Source organism: Apteryx rowi, unplaced genomic scaffold (genome assembly GCF_003343035.1).
Source record: "Apteryx rowi isolate R43461 unplaced genomic scaffold, aptRow1 scaffold_1069, whole genome shotgun sequence".
In the NCBI taxonomy this organism is placed as follows: domain Eukaryota; kingdom Metazoa; phylum Chordata; class Aves; order Apterygiformes; family Apterygidae; genus Apteryx; species Apteryx rowi.
Genome location: NW_020447274.1, coordinates 157630 through 173295, shown reverse-complemented (window position 1 = coordinate 173295; position 15666 = coordinate 157630). Strand labels below are relative to the sequence as shown.

General features: G+C 34.5%; 1 protein-coding gene across 2 annotated transcripts in view; it reads right to left on the bottom strand.

Moving 5' to 3' along the window:
* Positions 1–8142: 8142 nt before the first annotated feature.
* The window catches only part of BRD1 (bromodomain containing 1), a 60090-nt gene continuing 52566 nt past the window's right edge, over positions 8143–15666 (bottom strand). For both annotated transcript variants that reach the window (XM_026070009.1, XM_026070020.1), the window contains 3 exons: positions 15136–15245; positions 13144–13298; positions 8143–10434 (listed from right to left, as the gene is read on the bottom strand). In XM_026070009.1, coding sequence (XP_025925794.1) covers positions 10251–10434; positions 13144–13298; positions 15136–15245 — 449 coding nt within the window. In that variant the 3' untranslated portion in view covers positions 8143–10250. The remainder of the gene's footprint in view (positions 10435–13143; positions 13299–15135; positions 15246–15666) is intronic.

Sequence of the window (15666 nt, the reverse complement as noted above, 5' to 3'; positions counted from 1 at the left end):
TACAAGTGTCTGAAGGGAGGGTGTCGAGAGGATGGGACCAGACTCTTTTCAGTGGTGCCCAGCAACAGGACGCGAGGCAACGGGCACAAACTGAAACACAGACGCTTCCATCTGAACATGAGGAAAAACTTTTTCACTGTGAGGGTGACAGAGCACTGGAACAGGTTGCCCAGAGAGGTTGTGGAGTCTCCTTCCTTGGAGATATTTAAAACCCACCTGGACGCGATCCCTGTGCAACGTGCTCTAGGTGACCCTGCTTGAGCAGGGGGGTTGGTCTAGATGATCTCCAGAGGTCGCTTCCAACCTCAGCGATTCTGTGATATTTCAAATTGCAGATAAAGAAATGGAAATACGGTTGCTAAATTAATAAGCAGAGAATGATAAAAATCAATAACTTTACACAGAGTACAGCTGAATTTTAAAACCTTAAATTGCATGCACTAATTATTTGTTTTGGTTGTCCTCACATGCATTTCCAGGAAGCACAATACAATTTCTATTTATTACAATCATGTCATGGCATATCTGTATGGATTGTATACAGGCAACAGCTAATACCAGCAATCGATATTGTAATAAGTATGTAGATTATGATTAGTTAGCATCTATTTTTATAAAACATTTTATATTGTGACTCACATCTGCAGCACAGGAAAATAGACTAGATAGAAACAAGATGTATGAGTAGATAAGAGGCTGAGATAAATAATTATACTGATGAGGAACTTTTCAATACAATTAAGTTTATAACAATTGGAATTTTTCATTAATATTCCCATTTGACAAGGCTTCTGTTAGAAGGCTTCCTAATGCCCAAGCAGAGGGATGGGGTAACAAGAGTCCCAATCTGGATGTATGGAGGATGTAGATGGGGCATAGAAGATACGCACTTAAGTACCTTGCCCAAAACAAGTTTAGAGTGGGGCCTTAAATCTGAGTCTTTCATATTCCATTGGACTGCTCTAACTGCAGCACTGTTGACTATTCTGCTGTAATAAGTAAAAAAATAAAATAAAAATAAATAAATAAAATAAAAAAATTACCAAAGTAAGACCTTTGATCCACATGTAAAATGAAACCAAATTGAATAACCAAACTGTTTTACTTAGCAAAATTCACTGAGCAGCTGAGTTAGTGATTAAGTTCCAAATTTATCAATTGATTGAAAAAGAAACTATAATTTGGTTGCTAAGGCATGAGTTCTGTTCCTTGTTCCGTCCCAGGCTTCTGCTGTGTCCTTGGACAAGTCACTGCAGCTCTACTCCACTCTCTTATCTGCTAGGCAGAGATAACAATACCTCTATTACATGCTTTGTGTTACATCTGAATTGCAGCTAAGCCTCCAGAAGGGCATGAGGCAGGGTGAAACAACAAACCAAACAAGTGATGAAATAGGAGCCCAGACACAAGCAGTAGGGTAAGCAATACAGTAGAGAACTGAACACAAGCAGTAGAGATGTATTTCCCTTTAAACTTTCTGTTAAAAGTACCTTTGCATATATACGTGCACATACACAAACACACACACGCACATCACACATCATGCATATGTGATACTCCATTGATTAATACTGACTACCTGACTCAAGGATGGGATCATCACAATCACTGATTTTTTTTTGTTTGTTTTTGCAGACTTACATACATAACCTATAGATGATTCCACCTGTGCTGTCAGTTACAGGCAGTATTCATAGGTTGTTGCACAGTTCTGCATGTGGCTAAACTATTTGATCTCTATTGGGAAGCTATTGTTTTTCCTTACCATCCTTTAAGACATAAATTTCCCCCTGTCCTTCAAGATACAGTTTTCCTCCAACAGGTTTCTACTTTTACCAGAACTAATCAATGCCTTCATTAGCAGAACTAAACAATGCATTGTTTTTGTTATGTTCTAAATCTGGTTCCCCTCCTATTTTGATTTAAATTAATCATTAGGTGTTCATACATATGCGTGTGTGTGTATAGAGAGAGAGAGAGAGAGAGAGAGAGAGAGAGAGAGAGAGAGAGAGAACTACTGGCTATTAACATGTATCTAATACGACAATATTAAAATTCTTTTTAAACTTGATTCATTTGATTCTCTTTAGGCTACAACATTTTCTGTTCAGATTGTCAACCCTTACTACGTGTGCATACAATGTAAAGCATACTGCAAAAATACCTCACTGATTCTCTTGAAAGTATAAATGTTTAATATCAGTAACACACAGGAGTTAACTCCTGTTAGGTTTAACAAGAGTTAAACCTAAATCTTACCAGTCACGTGACATTGTTCAGGCCTGGATGAATAATGAAATATTTGAATTGAATATGAATGAATTGAAATGAATATGAAAAATGAATATGAAAATAATCAAGCTAGCTTTTTTGTTGCTTTGCCCAGTTAAATTTTATTGCCCATGATGTGGAGTGACGATATTCAGCTTTGTGACTTTGACTTTCCAAGGCTGTTTTTTTTCTTTAGTTGGTAACTGTACACATATGGCTAACATCAGAGACAGTTAAATAGAATACAAGATCTAACATGAACTTCAGACTGTCCCCAACACTAATTTTAGAAAGACAGGTAATAAAACAGACTTGTGTAGTTCATACCTAGGTCTTGGATTGACTGAATACATCACTGTCAACTTTAGTAACCATAGCGTCAGACTAACAAAGATTAATGAAAACACTGTATGTTAAATATGAAACAAGTCCAGTGTTTTCAAAGCCAAAACTTTTTATTGCCGAGATGTTAAAATAGTAATGGTTTATTTTTCTGCAAGTAGCTTATATGAAGCATGGAAGATTTGATGGACACTTTGAGCTATTGCAATAATAAGGAAGCAACGTGAGCAGGGTTTCTGTCTTATAAGATTCTAGAGGAAATGTCATGCAAATACCTGCTGCTGCTATTGTCTTTGACCTTACTTATTTTTATTCCGACTTTAAACTGAGAACTGTCTGTCCTCATTTTCTATGCAATTTCCTATTCCTTGCCTAGAAATTTGGGCTTTTTATTTAATAACAATGTCATAAATTTTTAGTTTTGTTTGTCAAATTCAGTTTTATTTGGCTGATTTTTGTAGATTATTTCTAGCTGACAGACATAAGTAATCTCTGATAAATTGAGTAATTCAGTAACATCTCTAACAGTTCCCTCTTACTGCTTATTTTGAAGAAAAGTGTTTTTCATTTAATTCCAAAAGATTTTCTGGTAATTAAAATGAATTATATTGGTTTCTTAATTTAGCTAGAATATCACCATCTTTAATAGACTAGAGCTTTTTTTTAACCTATTAATGATATACATTGTATAAGCATCACCATCACCACCACCCTTGGAAGATCGCAAAGCATTATGAAGTAACTAATAAAAAGAATGTGACTTTGTAAGAAAAAAAGGTTAGCAAAAGACCAGCATGCTTGCTTTCCTCACCTTTGGAACTATTAAATCTGATGATTTATTCTGACTATATATTTTGATGTACGAATTAGGGGAAAAAAATTCAGAGAGAAAATTCTCTCTTCATTAGAGAGACTTACTAAAAATAGCTAAAAAGCCATAAACAAGTCATAGTCACCCCTCATGGGGCATCTTAACAGTTAGGACATAACAACACAGTGGTGGAAGAGACCTTTTGGGCCATCAAGGGCAAACACTTGTTATTGCAAGCAATTGAGCTACACGAGCTCTTTCAGAAAATAATCAAGCTAGCTTTTTTGTTGCTTTGCCCAGTTAAATTTTATTGCCCATTTGCCTCTAACCTATTGCTTCAATGACTATATGTCAAATCAGTTGTCAAAACATCTTGCTTCCTTTGCCCGTGTGTTAATGCACTTCATGAATCATAGAGGGGAAAAGGCTACAGTGCAGTACTTGATAGTGATTGTCCAGACCCCAGGACATCTACTGTCTTCTGTGTAACATGTTGTGATTTTATCTGTTTTCATGCATCCTAAAATGTATTTGTTCGCTGTTACACCATTTAATTTTAATGAAAGAGAAACAGCTGAGGAAGAATAGATTCTGTTTGTATAGTTAAAAACGAGGATCATTGTAAAAGAAAAACTTGCAATAATTAAAGCTGTGCCAATTATTTGTTTTTAAAGTGGTGTTTTTTTTACAAGAAAAGATGAGCTTATCCATCTTATTTAACATTTTGGAATGGCACGTATAAATGTGCTAAAGAGAAGTTTAAGCAGCAGCACTTTAGGAACACCATCATAACCTTTGTTTTAATTCTGGTTTTAAATAAGTCCTAAGAAAAGATCAGAAGAGATGAAAAAAAAAAGTCTAATGGAATATGAGGTCTAGCAGACCGAATGTTGCAATTTGCTTTAGGAAACACAAGTTTCTTGATCCATTTTGGCATATCATTTCCCTTGCTGTGGCTCAGTTTCCCCATCCGTAAAATGCAAATAACAGTACTGATCTGTTCTGGAAAATATGTTGACATGTATTCATTTAAAATATTAATAAAGAATGCTTGCAATAATATGCAAATCTGTTATTATATACAGACCATGCAGGCAAGATCCAGCAGCAAAAAAGAAAATAACATGATACATGAATTTCTCATGAAGCTTTGGTCTTAGCGCCTCCATCCCCATTTATCCCTCATAATTTAAACTAACTTGGAGTGTTACAAAATCTTTGTGAATTCCGTACACTGAAAAATGAGATGATCTTACATGTTTCAGGGATTTGACACAACCACCCATTCATCCTAGCTAAAACTCACAGAAATCAACAACCCCAGCTCAGAGTCCAAGAAACAGGACTAATCTTGTGCACAATAGAATATCTAAGACATTAAATTCATTTTTCACATGTCCTTCCTCCACTGACAGAACTATACTGTTTCCTAGAAAGAAGTGAAACATTGACAGAGAACCTACACAGTATTAGATGTCTCCAAATTACCTTTCCTTACTCTGTTTACACTGCTCACTTCCCACAGTGGGATGAATAGCAATTTTCATGGGCATGATTTGTAAATCTGATGGTCAGCAGCAGAACATAAAAAACCTCTCCTGTTAGAATATATATGATGGCACATAAAACGGAAAGAGGTAGAGGCTGAAGTCTTGCATCTCAACAAACTAGAGCCATAAAATATTAATCATAAGATTTTGAGAAGGAGCCTATTTTGACCCAGATTAATTTATCAAATGAGTAAGATCTGAGAATGTTTAAGAAGAATGAGAAAGTCTTGGACAGATTCATTTAAGAGACACCTTTATGCCTTCTCTTGAATGAAAGTATTTACTTTTTTCCACAAAACACCCAAAGAATTTGTATGTAATCTATTGTCTTCAGAAAGCCAAACATAGGACTGCTAGATTCTACAGAATACCAAAGAATATAAACACTTCATTACCTATTAAAGAACAAATAAGACTGTGTAATTTATATATATATACACCTCAACAATAATACATCACACTCAAGACAAATACAGGAATTTAAAGAGATCCTATTCTATACATTAGGGCTACTGAATGATTTTGGATTGCAAAAGGGAAATGGGAATTCAGGACAAAAAGATATAAAGGAAAAACTAAGAGAAAAGGATCTCAACATCTGTACTTTAGGTTGAGATCTTGCATTTTCCTCCCAGACTGGCAGAGATATAAAGGTTTCATAGGAGTTTCTGTTGTACAGGCAGCGAAAAAAAGCTGAACAAAGCAGGCAGATTAAACTAAATTTACAGTCTCCTCCCAAACACCAAATTACATAATTTTTTTAAAAAGCTTTTTGCTTTTAGCATTTTGACTTTATTCTAAAAGAGTAATTTGAACTTCAAAAACTTTCACTAGCGTCAGTTCATTACTTTTCTACCTCATCAGGGAAGCTCTAGGGGAAATAGATCTTTCAAGAACTGATAGAATAGGTAAGACATTATAAGTGAATGATGTTACATAAAAACGTACACAAGATAACTGAAAGCTGTTAAATAAAATGTGGATGGTAAATCTTACCTCAATTTGCATTTCACTTCTATTTGTGGTAGAGACTCACAGAAAAGTGCTTTTCTTATACAGATAACGATCTTTACCCAGATAATCACACTTAGAACTAAGTTCAATTCCCCTGTGAATATTCTAGACATAACCTTACTTTGCTGGCTTGCAGGACAGAGTGGCTGTCTCATCTCTCACCTTCATCTCCAAGCTTGAATTTTCTTGTCATCAGTTACTATGTACTTGACTTGCACTATGCTACTAGCAGCAAGCAACTCTGCAATTTTCTGTTGTGACATTATAAAATTAACACATAGCACCACACATCTGAAAAGAAACCAACAGCCAAATAAAATTCAACATAAAAAGCTGCTTGCCTGTCACGAGGAATGAGAGATTTCAAGTGAGACAGTCAGAAAATATGGAGGTCCTATTCTACATACTAGCTTTTCAAACAGTAAAATATAAAACAAACAAAAAATTCCCCAAATTGCTTGCTTGCAGCAGGAAGCACTTCAGAGAAAGCTACTTTTAACAGAGTACAAATAGATAAGCAGAAAACACTGTTTATCAGCAACAAGTTTTAACAGCAGAATTTTAAAAAGCAAATATTCAAATACTTATTTTATGAATGTTGATGGTGTGGGTATATTGCTCCCTCTAGTGTAAAAATACAAAAATCACAATAAACAAACATTGCAACAACCATGGAGTTAAAACAGTGTATCAGTGATATAGATCTCCCCCCCCCCCCCAAAAAAAAAGAGTCATCATCTACTCATGACTTTTTCTTGTAAAACCGATATACTGCTGTTTCTCACATTTTTAATATAAAAGATGACAAGTTTTAACTTAGGTTTAACTTCTGATCTGGGATTCTCACACTTCATTAGTAAGAAGTGATGACACCAGAATTGGCAGGTGAGTAGGCAAATCTACACCTCTGCGTTCATCCCTATAACTCTCCCTGAGAAAACTATGAGGTATCTGTTTTTCCCTTCTTTTTCCTCCACTAGAATACTAATTTCCTCTCTACAATTATTTTGCAGTTATTAATGGTGTCATATAAGAACTTGGTCTAAAACACAGGGAAACATATAATTTTAGGTGTATATTCATCTGACTGTTGTACCGAGTTAGATACTAGATTTTGAAAATAAAAACTTTGGAGATCAAGCTTCCTTTTCTAAATAGGTATGAAATCCCTTAAAAAACACAGAAGTTGCACCGAATAGTGACAAGTCTGAGAATATGTTTTAAATTTGAACACAGCCTGTAGGGTCACAGGATCATACTTGACATTAAGTGTCTTGGAAAAGCTGTAACCATTGCTGCAGACAGCTTCTGAGAATTCCTAGGACAGTTTCCAAGCAATTTCGGCTTTCATTACATACACAAAACAACATAGCCTTTCTTGCGAGTTCACATAAAAAGAATATGCACTGTGCTTTACATAGGATGTTTAAGGGGTGGCTTTTAATCAATAATAATGCTTTCACACTTGGAATTCTGTTAAGTGCATGCAGATACTTGTAAGATCAAGAAAGCAAAGTTGCCCTCTTCAAGAGCTGATGGAGCTGTTTCTGGAGATAAAATCCAGAAAATGGAACTTGAAGTCTCAGCCAAATTCAAACCAAAGATTTCACTCAAGATGTGCTAAACAATTTTGTACAAAATAGAATTAACTATTATTTGCAAAAAGGAACTCCTTTTTCCCCCCTTCAAATATTCCTACTACCAGAAGCAGCTGATGAAACAACTTGGGAAACCTTCTGAAGAATCATTCGCAACAGGGTGTGTCTATATCCTCTTTATACTGTGATTTCATGTTTTACAGATACCAAAATTCTTATCATACAGGTACCAAATTATCACCTCCCTATTCCAAACTGTAACTAGTTTTCCCAGGATCTGAGAGATCCAAAAAACCATTTTCACTGCTTGCCAGAATGAGGCTGTGAATCATCATTCAGTTTCATACACAGTAGTTTTGAGTATATTTGAAGGCCCAAGTTTGAAATATGATCTAATGCTATTTTATGAAAACTAAGCTATTTTATGAAGATTCTCTTAAAAGACAATTCTAACAGATCACAAATGGTTTTACCATCTTAATATTGCGCAAATGAAGCTCCATTCCCTTCAAAGATGGGCATGGTTATACGGCAGATCCTCCAAGCCACTCCACAATGTTCTAATCAAGTCAAACAATTTTTATTGAAGTTTTTTTCACCTGATGTAGCAATTGTTTCTATCACAGCACAGCACTACAATTGCAATCCTTATGAGATACCCGCTATCATTACTCCCCCAAAGCAATGTTTACTATCAAGACTAGCAAAACAATTTGCTCAATCATTTGTGAAACTTATTCAACCAAATTTATAGAATCCACATAATCTTTGCCATTATTAGAATCCATTATAGGCAACTGGTTTAAGTGGAATACCAACCACGTCGAGATCTGAGTAAGGACAACACTGGATGTCACAGCAAGAAAACAATCAGGTTCTTGAACTAGCAACTTTTTGACAAGTCAGTCATGGAGTAAGAGAATGGGCACTACAGCAAAATTTCAGGGGCTAAATTCAGGACAAAATTAACAGTTAAGAAAGAAATTTTATTTCAAGCTTCTAAGGGGGTATTACAAACAATAGAGAATAAAAACATTAAAAACTATTTAAAAAGTAATTGTCCCTTTAAAATAAAGATTCAAGCAGGTTTAACAATGAAGTATGCTATTCAATGAAGTTTTAAAAAAAGATTTAAAAAGTATTGGTTTTGCTGTATTTGCTAATCTTTTATAAAAAAGCTGGGCATAAATACTTCGTGCATTCATATGCATTATTTGGTGTTTCATATTATATAACTTGGTACAGTATTTAAGATATCACTGCAAAGAGTTCAAACACAGTGCATTTATAAATAATGGAGTCATTATAAATCACATTGCAAACATACCTTGTCATTTTCATTGTTACAAATTCAGTATTTCAGTGAACATAGGAATAAAGTAGCTTCAACAATCAATATCTTGACTTTATTTTTGTTTTTAATATAAAAATGCAGTTCTGGAAACCCACCCTCCTTCTTCCCCCTGCCCAAACATAATGCTTTACTTCTTAAAAATAAAAATAAAGTACTAATTCTATATACATCACATGTACCATACAAAAATGTATCCAAAGTTTCTATTGCTACCAAAGTGTTCTAAATTAAAAGTTACATAAATCCCCTCATTGGAAACAAAAAGATTACAAGTTACAAAAAAATCAAATTACACACAAACCATCAAATTATTTTATACAATTTCCAATACATTTTTCTCCCAAAGCAAGTTGTCTTCTCATGTGCCTGTATAAAAATGCATATCAATATATTTGTCAATTTTATTTTTCATTATAAAGCAAATTAATACATTTTCTACAATAAATAAAACACAGGGAGGCACCTATATCAACAAAATATAATCCATGGGAGATAAATGGGATATGGTTTTGAAAGAAATAATGTGCTTGCAGGCTTTAAGCCAGGTTTGTTTAAAACAAAAACAATCATAAGAAGTTATTTTGGGCAACAATGGAGTGTTTTTGGTGATTTGCAAGTGATGTACATAGCATAATTTTTTCTCTTGATGTCTTTCTCACAAAGTACCCTCCAAAATAATGCAACTTCCTTTCTTAAAATACATATTTGTAACTGTAAATTTACATCAATCTTAAATACGTGGTACTTTGTGCAAAGAGCAATGATTTACACAAACATTCAGAAGTCATTTTCAGAAGCTACAGACCAAGGAAGAAATGATACAAGCAGCACCATATTGTATATGATTTAGGCAAACATATATTTGATGTCATTTTGATATTAGGCTTCAAATGCACTAAACACCTTAAGCTGGAAGATGGTGCTTAGATAACTAAAGGAAGAAAAAAAAAAGGCATGGAAACAAAAACCAACTCCCTCCCCAACAAAATTATAAAAAGAATTAAAGAGCTACTTCTAAAATCAGAATAAGTTAAGTGTTGAATATACATTTATGTACAATTATGAACACTATGAACAAGACATTTTAACAGTTTTAGTGGAAATTCCTCCAAACTACAACACGATAATATCATTAATCAATATGGCAATGGTGATTTAGAAGAATTGCTCAACTATTTCAAGTTTGCAGAACTCAGCCACTGAATCAACAATTAAGGGGTTGTATCTTCAATACATTCTTTTAGACAAAGAGGTTCATTAGTGGAGTTCAAGTCTGTGTGGGGTATTTTCATGCCTTGGTAGGATCTTTGTTAGTCAATATCACTGAAGTCACTGACTGGCTCTCCATGTACCCTACTCAGATGATTCATAGCACGATCAAAGGCAATCCTTACTGCTTTACGAATGCTTGAGTTACGGCCTTCCATCATTTTTAACTTGTCTATGGTTTCATCTATCCCAAGGGGCACCATTTTGGATTTAGGAAGCCACTGCCTGTAAGAAAGAGCAAAATAATTATGTCAAAAATAGAATAAAATGAAGGAGTTTGTCCAGCTTGTACACTCTAAGGGCTGTTACATCATGTTTTTCATTTAGTGAGTCAAGAATTTGCCACCTTAAATAAAGTGATAAAATTCCTATTAAGTTCATACTTACTTGCCTTAAATCTATCTTTTAAAGAGACATAGTATTAAGTAAGCTTCTTTCGCAAAATAAAGACTACATTCAAATTCAACAAATAATATATTGTTCAATGACAAATACCAGCTAAAAAGAATTAGAGTGAAATACTACTAATTTATTTTGAGGACAACTGCAACTAACAATGGATGTGGCTCAAGATTCAGTTGACACAGTATTACTTTTCTCCATTCTTCCATTTCCAGTATTAAAAATTAATCATCTGCAAATTCTTGTGTCTTACATTTTGAAGACATCTCAGTTTGGTCTTTATGTGGAAAAGCAGTATGCTTTTACCCTGCAGTATGAAACCCCACTAAGTCAGTATTCAGAGTACTTTCCTGTTTTAAGTTCCAGGAATACCATTAACTGCTGGGGATAGAGGAGTGATAAGGAAAAAAGTTTTACACTCCATGCTTCTAGATAATGGGGGAAAAAAAATTAACTGTTTAAATAAAAAAGTATCAAATATATTTTGTTCATTTCCATAAATCAGTATTTTAATTAATTTTAAGTTACATATATTAAGAAAAATAAAAAGTCAATAAACTAATGAACATCTATTAAAATATGTTACTGTAGTCCACAATTTCAGCCCTGCAAATGGCAGAAACCATGCTTATGTTTAAAGATTTCAGTTTGAAAGTCCATTTACAGCTTAACAAACTGCAAATTAGGTGTTAAAGTATCCGATATTAGCTTTTTCATCTGAGGATTTTGTGTTTTTCTCCCTCCTTCAAGAGTAACAAAAAAAGCTTCTTTTGAAATACTATTTGTATTACAGCACTCTGGACTACAATCCCAAAGTACGGAGCATACAGATTGAGACCAAAAATATTTAGAAAGACAACACAAGGATACAGATAGAACAGTAAAGATTAATCACATCAGTGATCAGCATGATGGGCAGCAGTCCAAGCATTATCATTTTAATACAGATCATGAGGAGAGTTTTAAGTTTTTTGTTTTGTTTTGTTTTTTTAAGAGAAAGCTTTCAGAAAGTCCTCCAAATGCAAAGGACAGAGGGAAAAGACAGGTTTATTTGAAAAGATCAATAGATTATAGAAGCTGGTATCACAGAATGATGATGACATATATCCTGATGTGGATAAAAGTCATAGACTTGGGTTGAAGAGAATAAGGTCAGCTTACGTTTCACGTGAAAGAAGCAAAAATGAGTTAGAGTGATGAGTGCTGAAACGGCCAAAATCATCAGGTTAAAAGAAGCATTAAAGAAAAAGGCAACACATTAGCCATTATATAGGAAAAAAAAAGCTTGAGAAAATATTTAGCCTTTCCTGTTCATCCATGCAGGATATGTATAATATTTGAAAAACTTAGATATGAAGACCAAGAGAGATTAAAGGACTCCCAAGATCATGCAAGAGGTAGTCACAGCAGTGATGAACAAAGTGACTAGAGAGATCTTGTGTTACACTTGCGGTACCAATGACAGCATGAGAATCAGAATATTGAATCTCTTTGAAAAACAGATGTTCTCCACTGACATACAGGCAGAGAAAAGCAGAATCTCATAGAATCGTGCACAACTGAACAAAGAAGATCCTTTGAAGGACATGCCAAAGAAGCAATAAAGAAAAGAATCAACAGAGAGAAACAAGCCAAAGAATCATGATTACACCAATGGATCTAAGCTGACAGAAAGGAATCGCCAGTTCTGAATTTTAGGTAAGAAGTCAGGCAATAGTGTACTGGGACAGAGAGAATTAGAAGGATGGCAGCATTTATAGACATCACATTCAATCAGCTAATAAGGAAAATAGCATCTGGAAATGTAAGTGAGTGTAAGAAGAGTAGAATTAAGATACATAACAATTTAAAGGTAGCTTAACTGTGAGGAACTGAGAAAGGAGAAGGATTAAGGAAAGCACAGGGAAAAAAAAAAGAGGCCTTGAAGAAAGGAAGAAAAAGAAGTAGGTGAAAAGTTTCTGTATCTGACAGAAAACAAACAAACAAAGAGCTAACAGAAGAGAAAGAACTGTTTTATTGTGTGCATTTTCCTCTCAGACTCCACACAGCATATTGCTGAAACTAAAAGAAATGGAGAAAAAGGAAGGTTTGATGAAGAATTGATACACGGCAAAGAACTGCAATAAGAGTGTTAATAAAGCATTTAACTGTGGAGATCACAAAATTAAAGAAAGTACACCTGAGCAGAGTGGGAAAAGTGTTGCCATTTAGAAAGCAAAGATGAAGGCTGACAGAGACAAATACTTAAAAAAAAAAAAAAAAAAAGTCTGTTTAGTCAAACAATTTAGCCAAGTCAAGACCAAAACCAGAAAGCTTATAAATCAAACCAAAAGACTACTAACTAACAATTTGTTTTACTTCCAAACTGGCCATAAATAAAATATCTTTCAGTGGTGATACACCTTGGTCCAAGAACAGACTCAAATATATACATCCATAGGAAAGACAGTGTTTCAATTTTCTTTTAGACTTAAGGTACAGGTATTTAAAATTTTAAGTCACTGCATTAACCAACACATTTCAATAACATACCAACTTCTTTTATTGTCAAAAAACAGTACTAAGAAAAGCTTCTCGTCTGATTTGGTCTGCATTTGTTCTCCAATTTTCAATACATCCAGAGGTGGCACTGGTATTGTAACACCATTGTGATGGCCAGCAACACGAGGCATCTTAGGGTCAATAATCTATAAAAACAGAAAAAAGGACAGTTTCTAATTTTTAAAACTACATCAATCCACTTTAAGGGCTTCTTTATTATGAATAAAGTTAATGGGAAAAGAGCCATAAACTGAACAGCCACTGCATATAAATAGGCTGTGTGTTACACACACCTGTAACTTTTTAGCTTAAGTTGAATAGGCACAGGGTAAACTTAATTGAAATAAACAGGACAGACAAGAAAAAACACAAAAACTATCTATAGAGCACTTTCTACCCATATTAGCTCTTCTTTAAGTCACTTCTGAATTTCATTTAGTACAACTTTGCAGATTGACAAGCAGGTTTCAAAATGAGAAAGTTAAACCAAGTTTCTAAAAACAACTAGTGATAACTGATCTCAAGTTTTGCGTTTTGAATTTCAGACACCCTAAAGAAATAGCCTATGTTCAAGTATGATTATTTCTTTCTGGAAAAAGATGTCACGCGCTCAGAAGTTGAAGCACAAAAACCTTAACCAAGCAAAAAAACCCAAACAAACAGGAAAAAAACCCTGAAGTCACTTTCAAAATATTGCCCAAGCAATTTAACAATCAGAAAAGGCTACTCACTTTTCCATTGAAACATTTAATGACAATCACTAATTGTTTCAAATGAACATCCAAAAATAGAATAAAATATAATGCAACTAACAACATACAACTAATTCAGCTGATGGAAAAAACCTGCTTGGTAGGTAGCGCTCCGCATTACTAAGTGTTCAGTGGTTGCCTAAGAGTTGTTGTTATTCCATGCCCTTTCTAACCATCTCCTCCCCTACAAACAAATGGTTGTTGTTTTTTCCAGCATCAGCACTGGTGCCACACTCCACAGTATCACAGAGTAAACTGATTAAGGAAACTAAGACAACAAAAAACTAATACTGTGGGGCGTGTGTGGGAATCACGAGAACAACTTTCTTTTTGTTTAGTTCCTCAGTCAAATCGTCACACAGCCAGAGAAACACCAGTGTGGACATAAAAGAGGGGACAGGAAAGGAGCCTTTGGGCAACTCCTAGTCACGATCAGCAGATCTAACACCAAAATGCATCACTGGAGAGACAATCACACCCCTCAAATCCGAAGCACCCGACCCAAGTGTGCTTGGGTCAACCCACTGTGGGCACCTGAAGTCAAGTGCTCTGGAGCTCACCTCCACTAGTTTCAACTTGACTCTGTAGGTTTTCTTGTCTTATCTTGTCATATATTAGCACAGTCATAACATTATAGAGTCTATTATATAAATTGAGCCATAATATCTGCACAGTTTCCAAAAACCACAAATGCCTGAAGCCATTCAAACACTTTATGAACAACGCTTTCTCTACAGGCTATTAATTTAAACAGAACTGTGCACATTTCTTTTAAAATAACAAGGGTATGACAGTTTTAAGTTTCCGTCACGTGATTTACAACTGTATATAATCACTCAATTTATTCCAACTCTTTTTCTTTAATAAACTGCAGATCAAATTTTTCTACTAATTTTAAAGTAGAAAATATACAGTTCTAACACTGACAAGAAGTCAGTCAAATGCTTACTCAGTTGATCCTTTAAACAAAGGATAACATATATTACAATAAGAAAGAGTAGCAAGAGAGGTAGTCAGATAATGAGTAAGGTAGAAGAAATTTTTGACTCAGCATTGGATACTGCAATAGTTTTACAAACTGGATTCATGGAAAAGCTGTAAAGTGGACAAAATAACTCACTTTTACTCAAACTGAATAGGAACTTAAGAATTATCCGAAATTCATGCATCGAGATTTTCAGACCAGAAACAGTATCGTTAGCGCACTAGTGGTGGGAAGCCGCGTACTCACCAGAGCTGGGTAAGAGGGATATCCACTGCATTTGGCCCATACCACTTTTAGAGGCTCAAGAACAGATGTTGCAGCATCAGTTGAAATCCACATACTGCTATGCCCAACTTCTAAGAAGAAATAATAATTAAATACAACATTAATACTGTAAAGAATCAAACCTTAAACAATCCCTTTTCGGTTGTTTTCTCACCCATATCTCATGATCATTAGAATCAAAATGTATCTTAATACCACCCTTCATCCTCATATCAAAAAACAGGTAATGTTTATAACACCTCTTTAAATGAAAATAGTACTTTAATCCAAGCCCACAGATAAAAAAATAAGTTTTTAGAAACTTCTAGAGACTGCACATCCTAAAACATTTTAATTCTCAGAAGGCAAAAGCTCAAATTCTAATAATCATTTCCTTTATAAACCTTATAAAAGTACAAATAGCAAAGAGAAAATGCTTAAGGCGATCAGCAGAAGAGGGCAGTCATTTTCTGCAATATATTCTAGGATAACTTTCAAACATAGGTTTTTCAT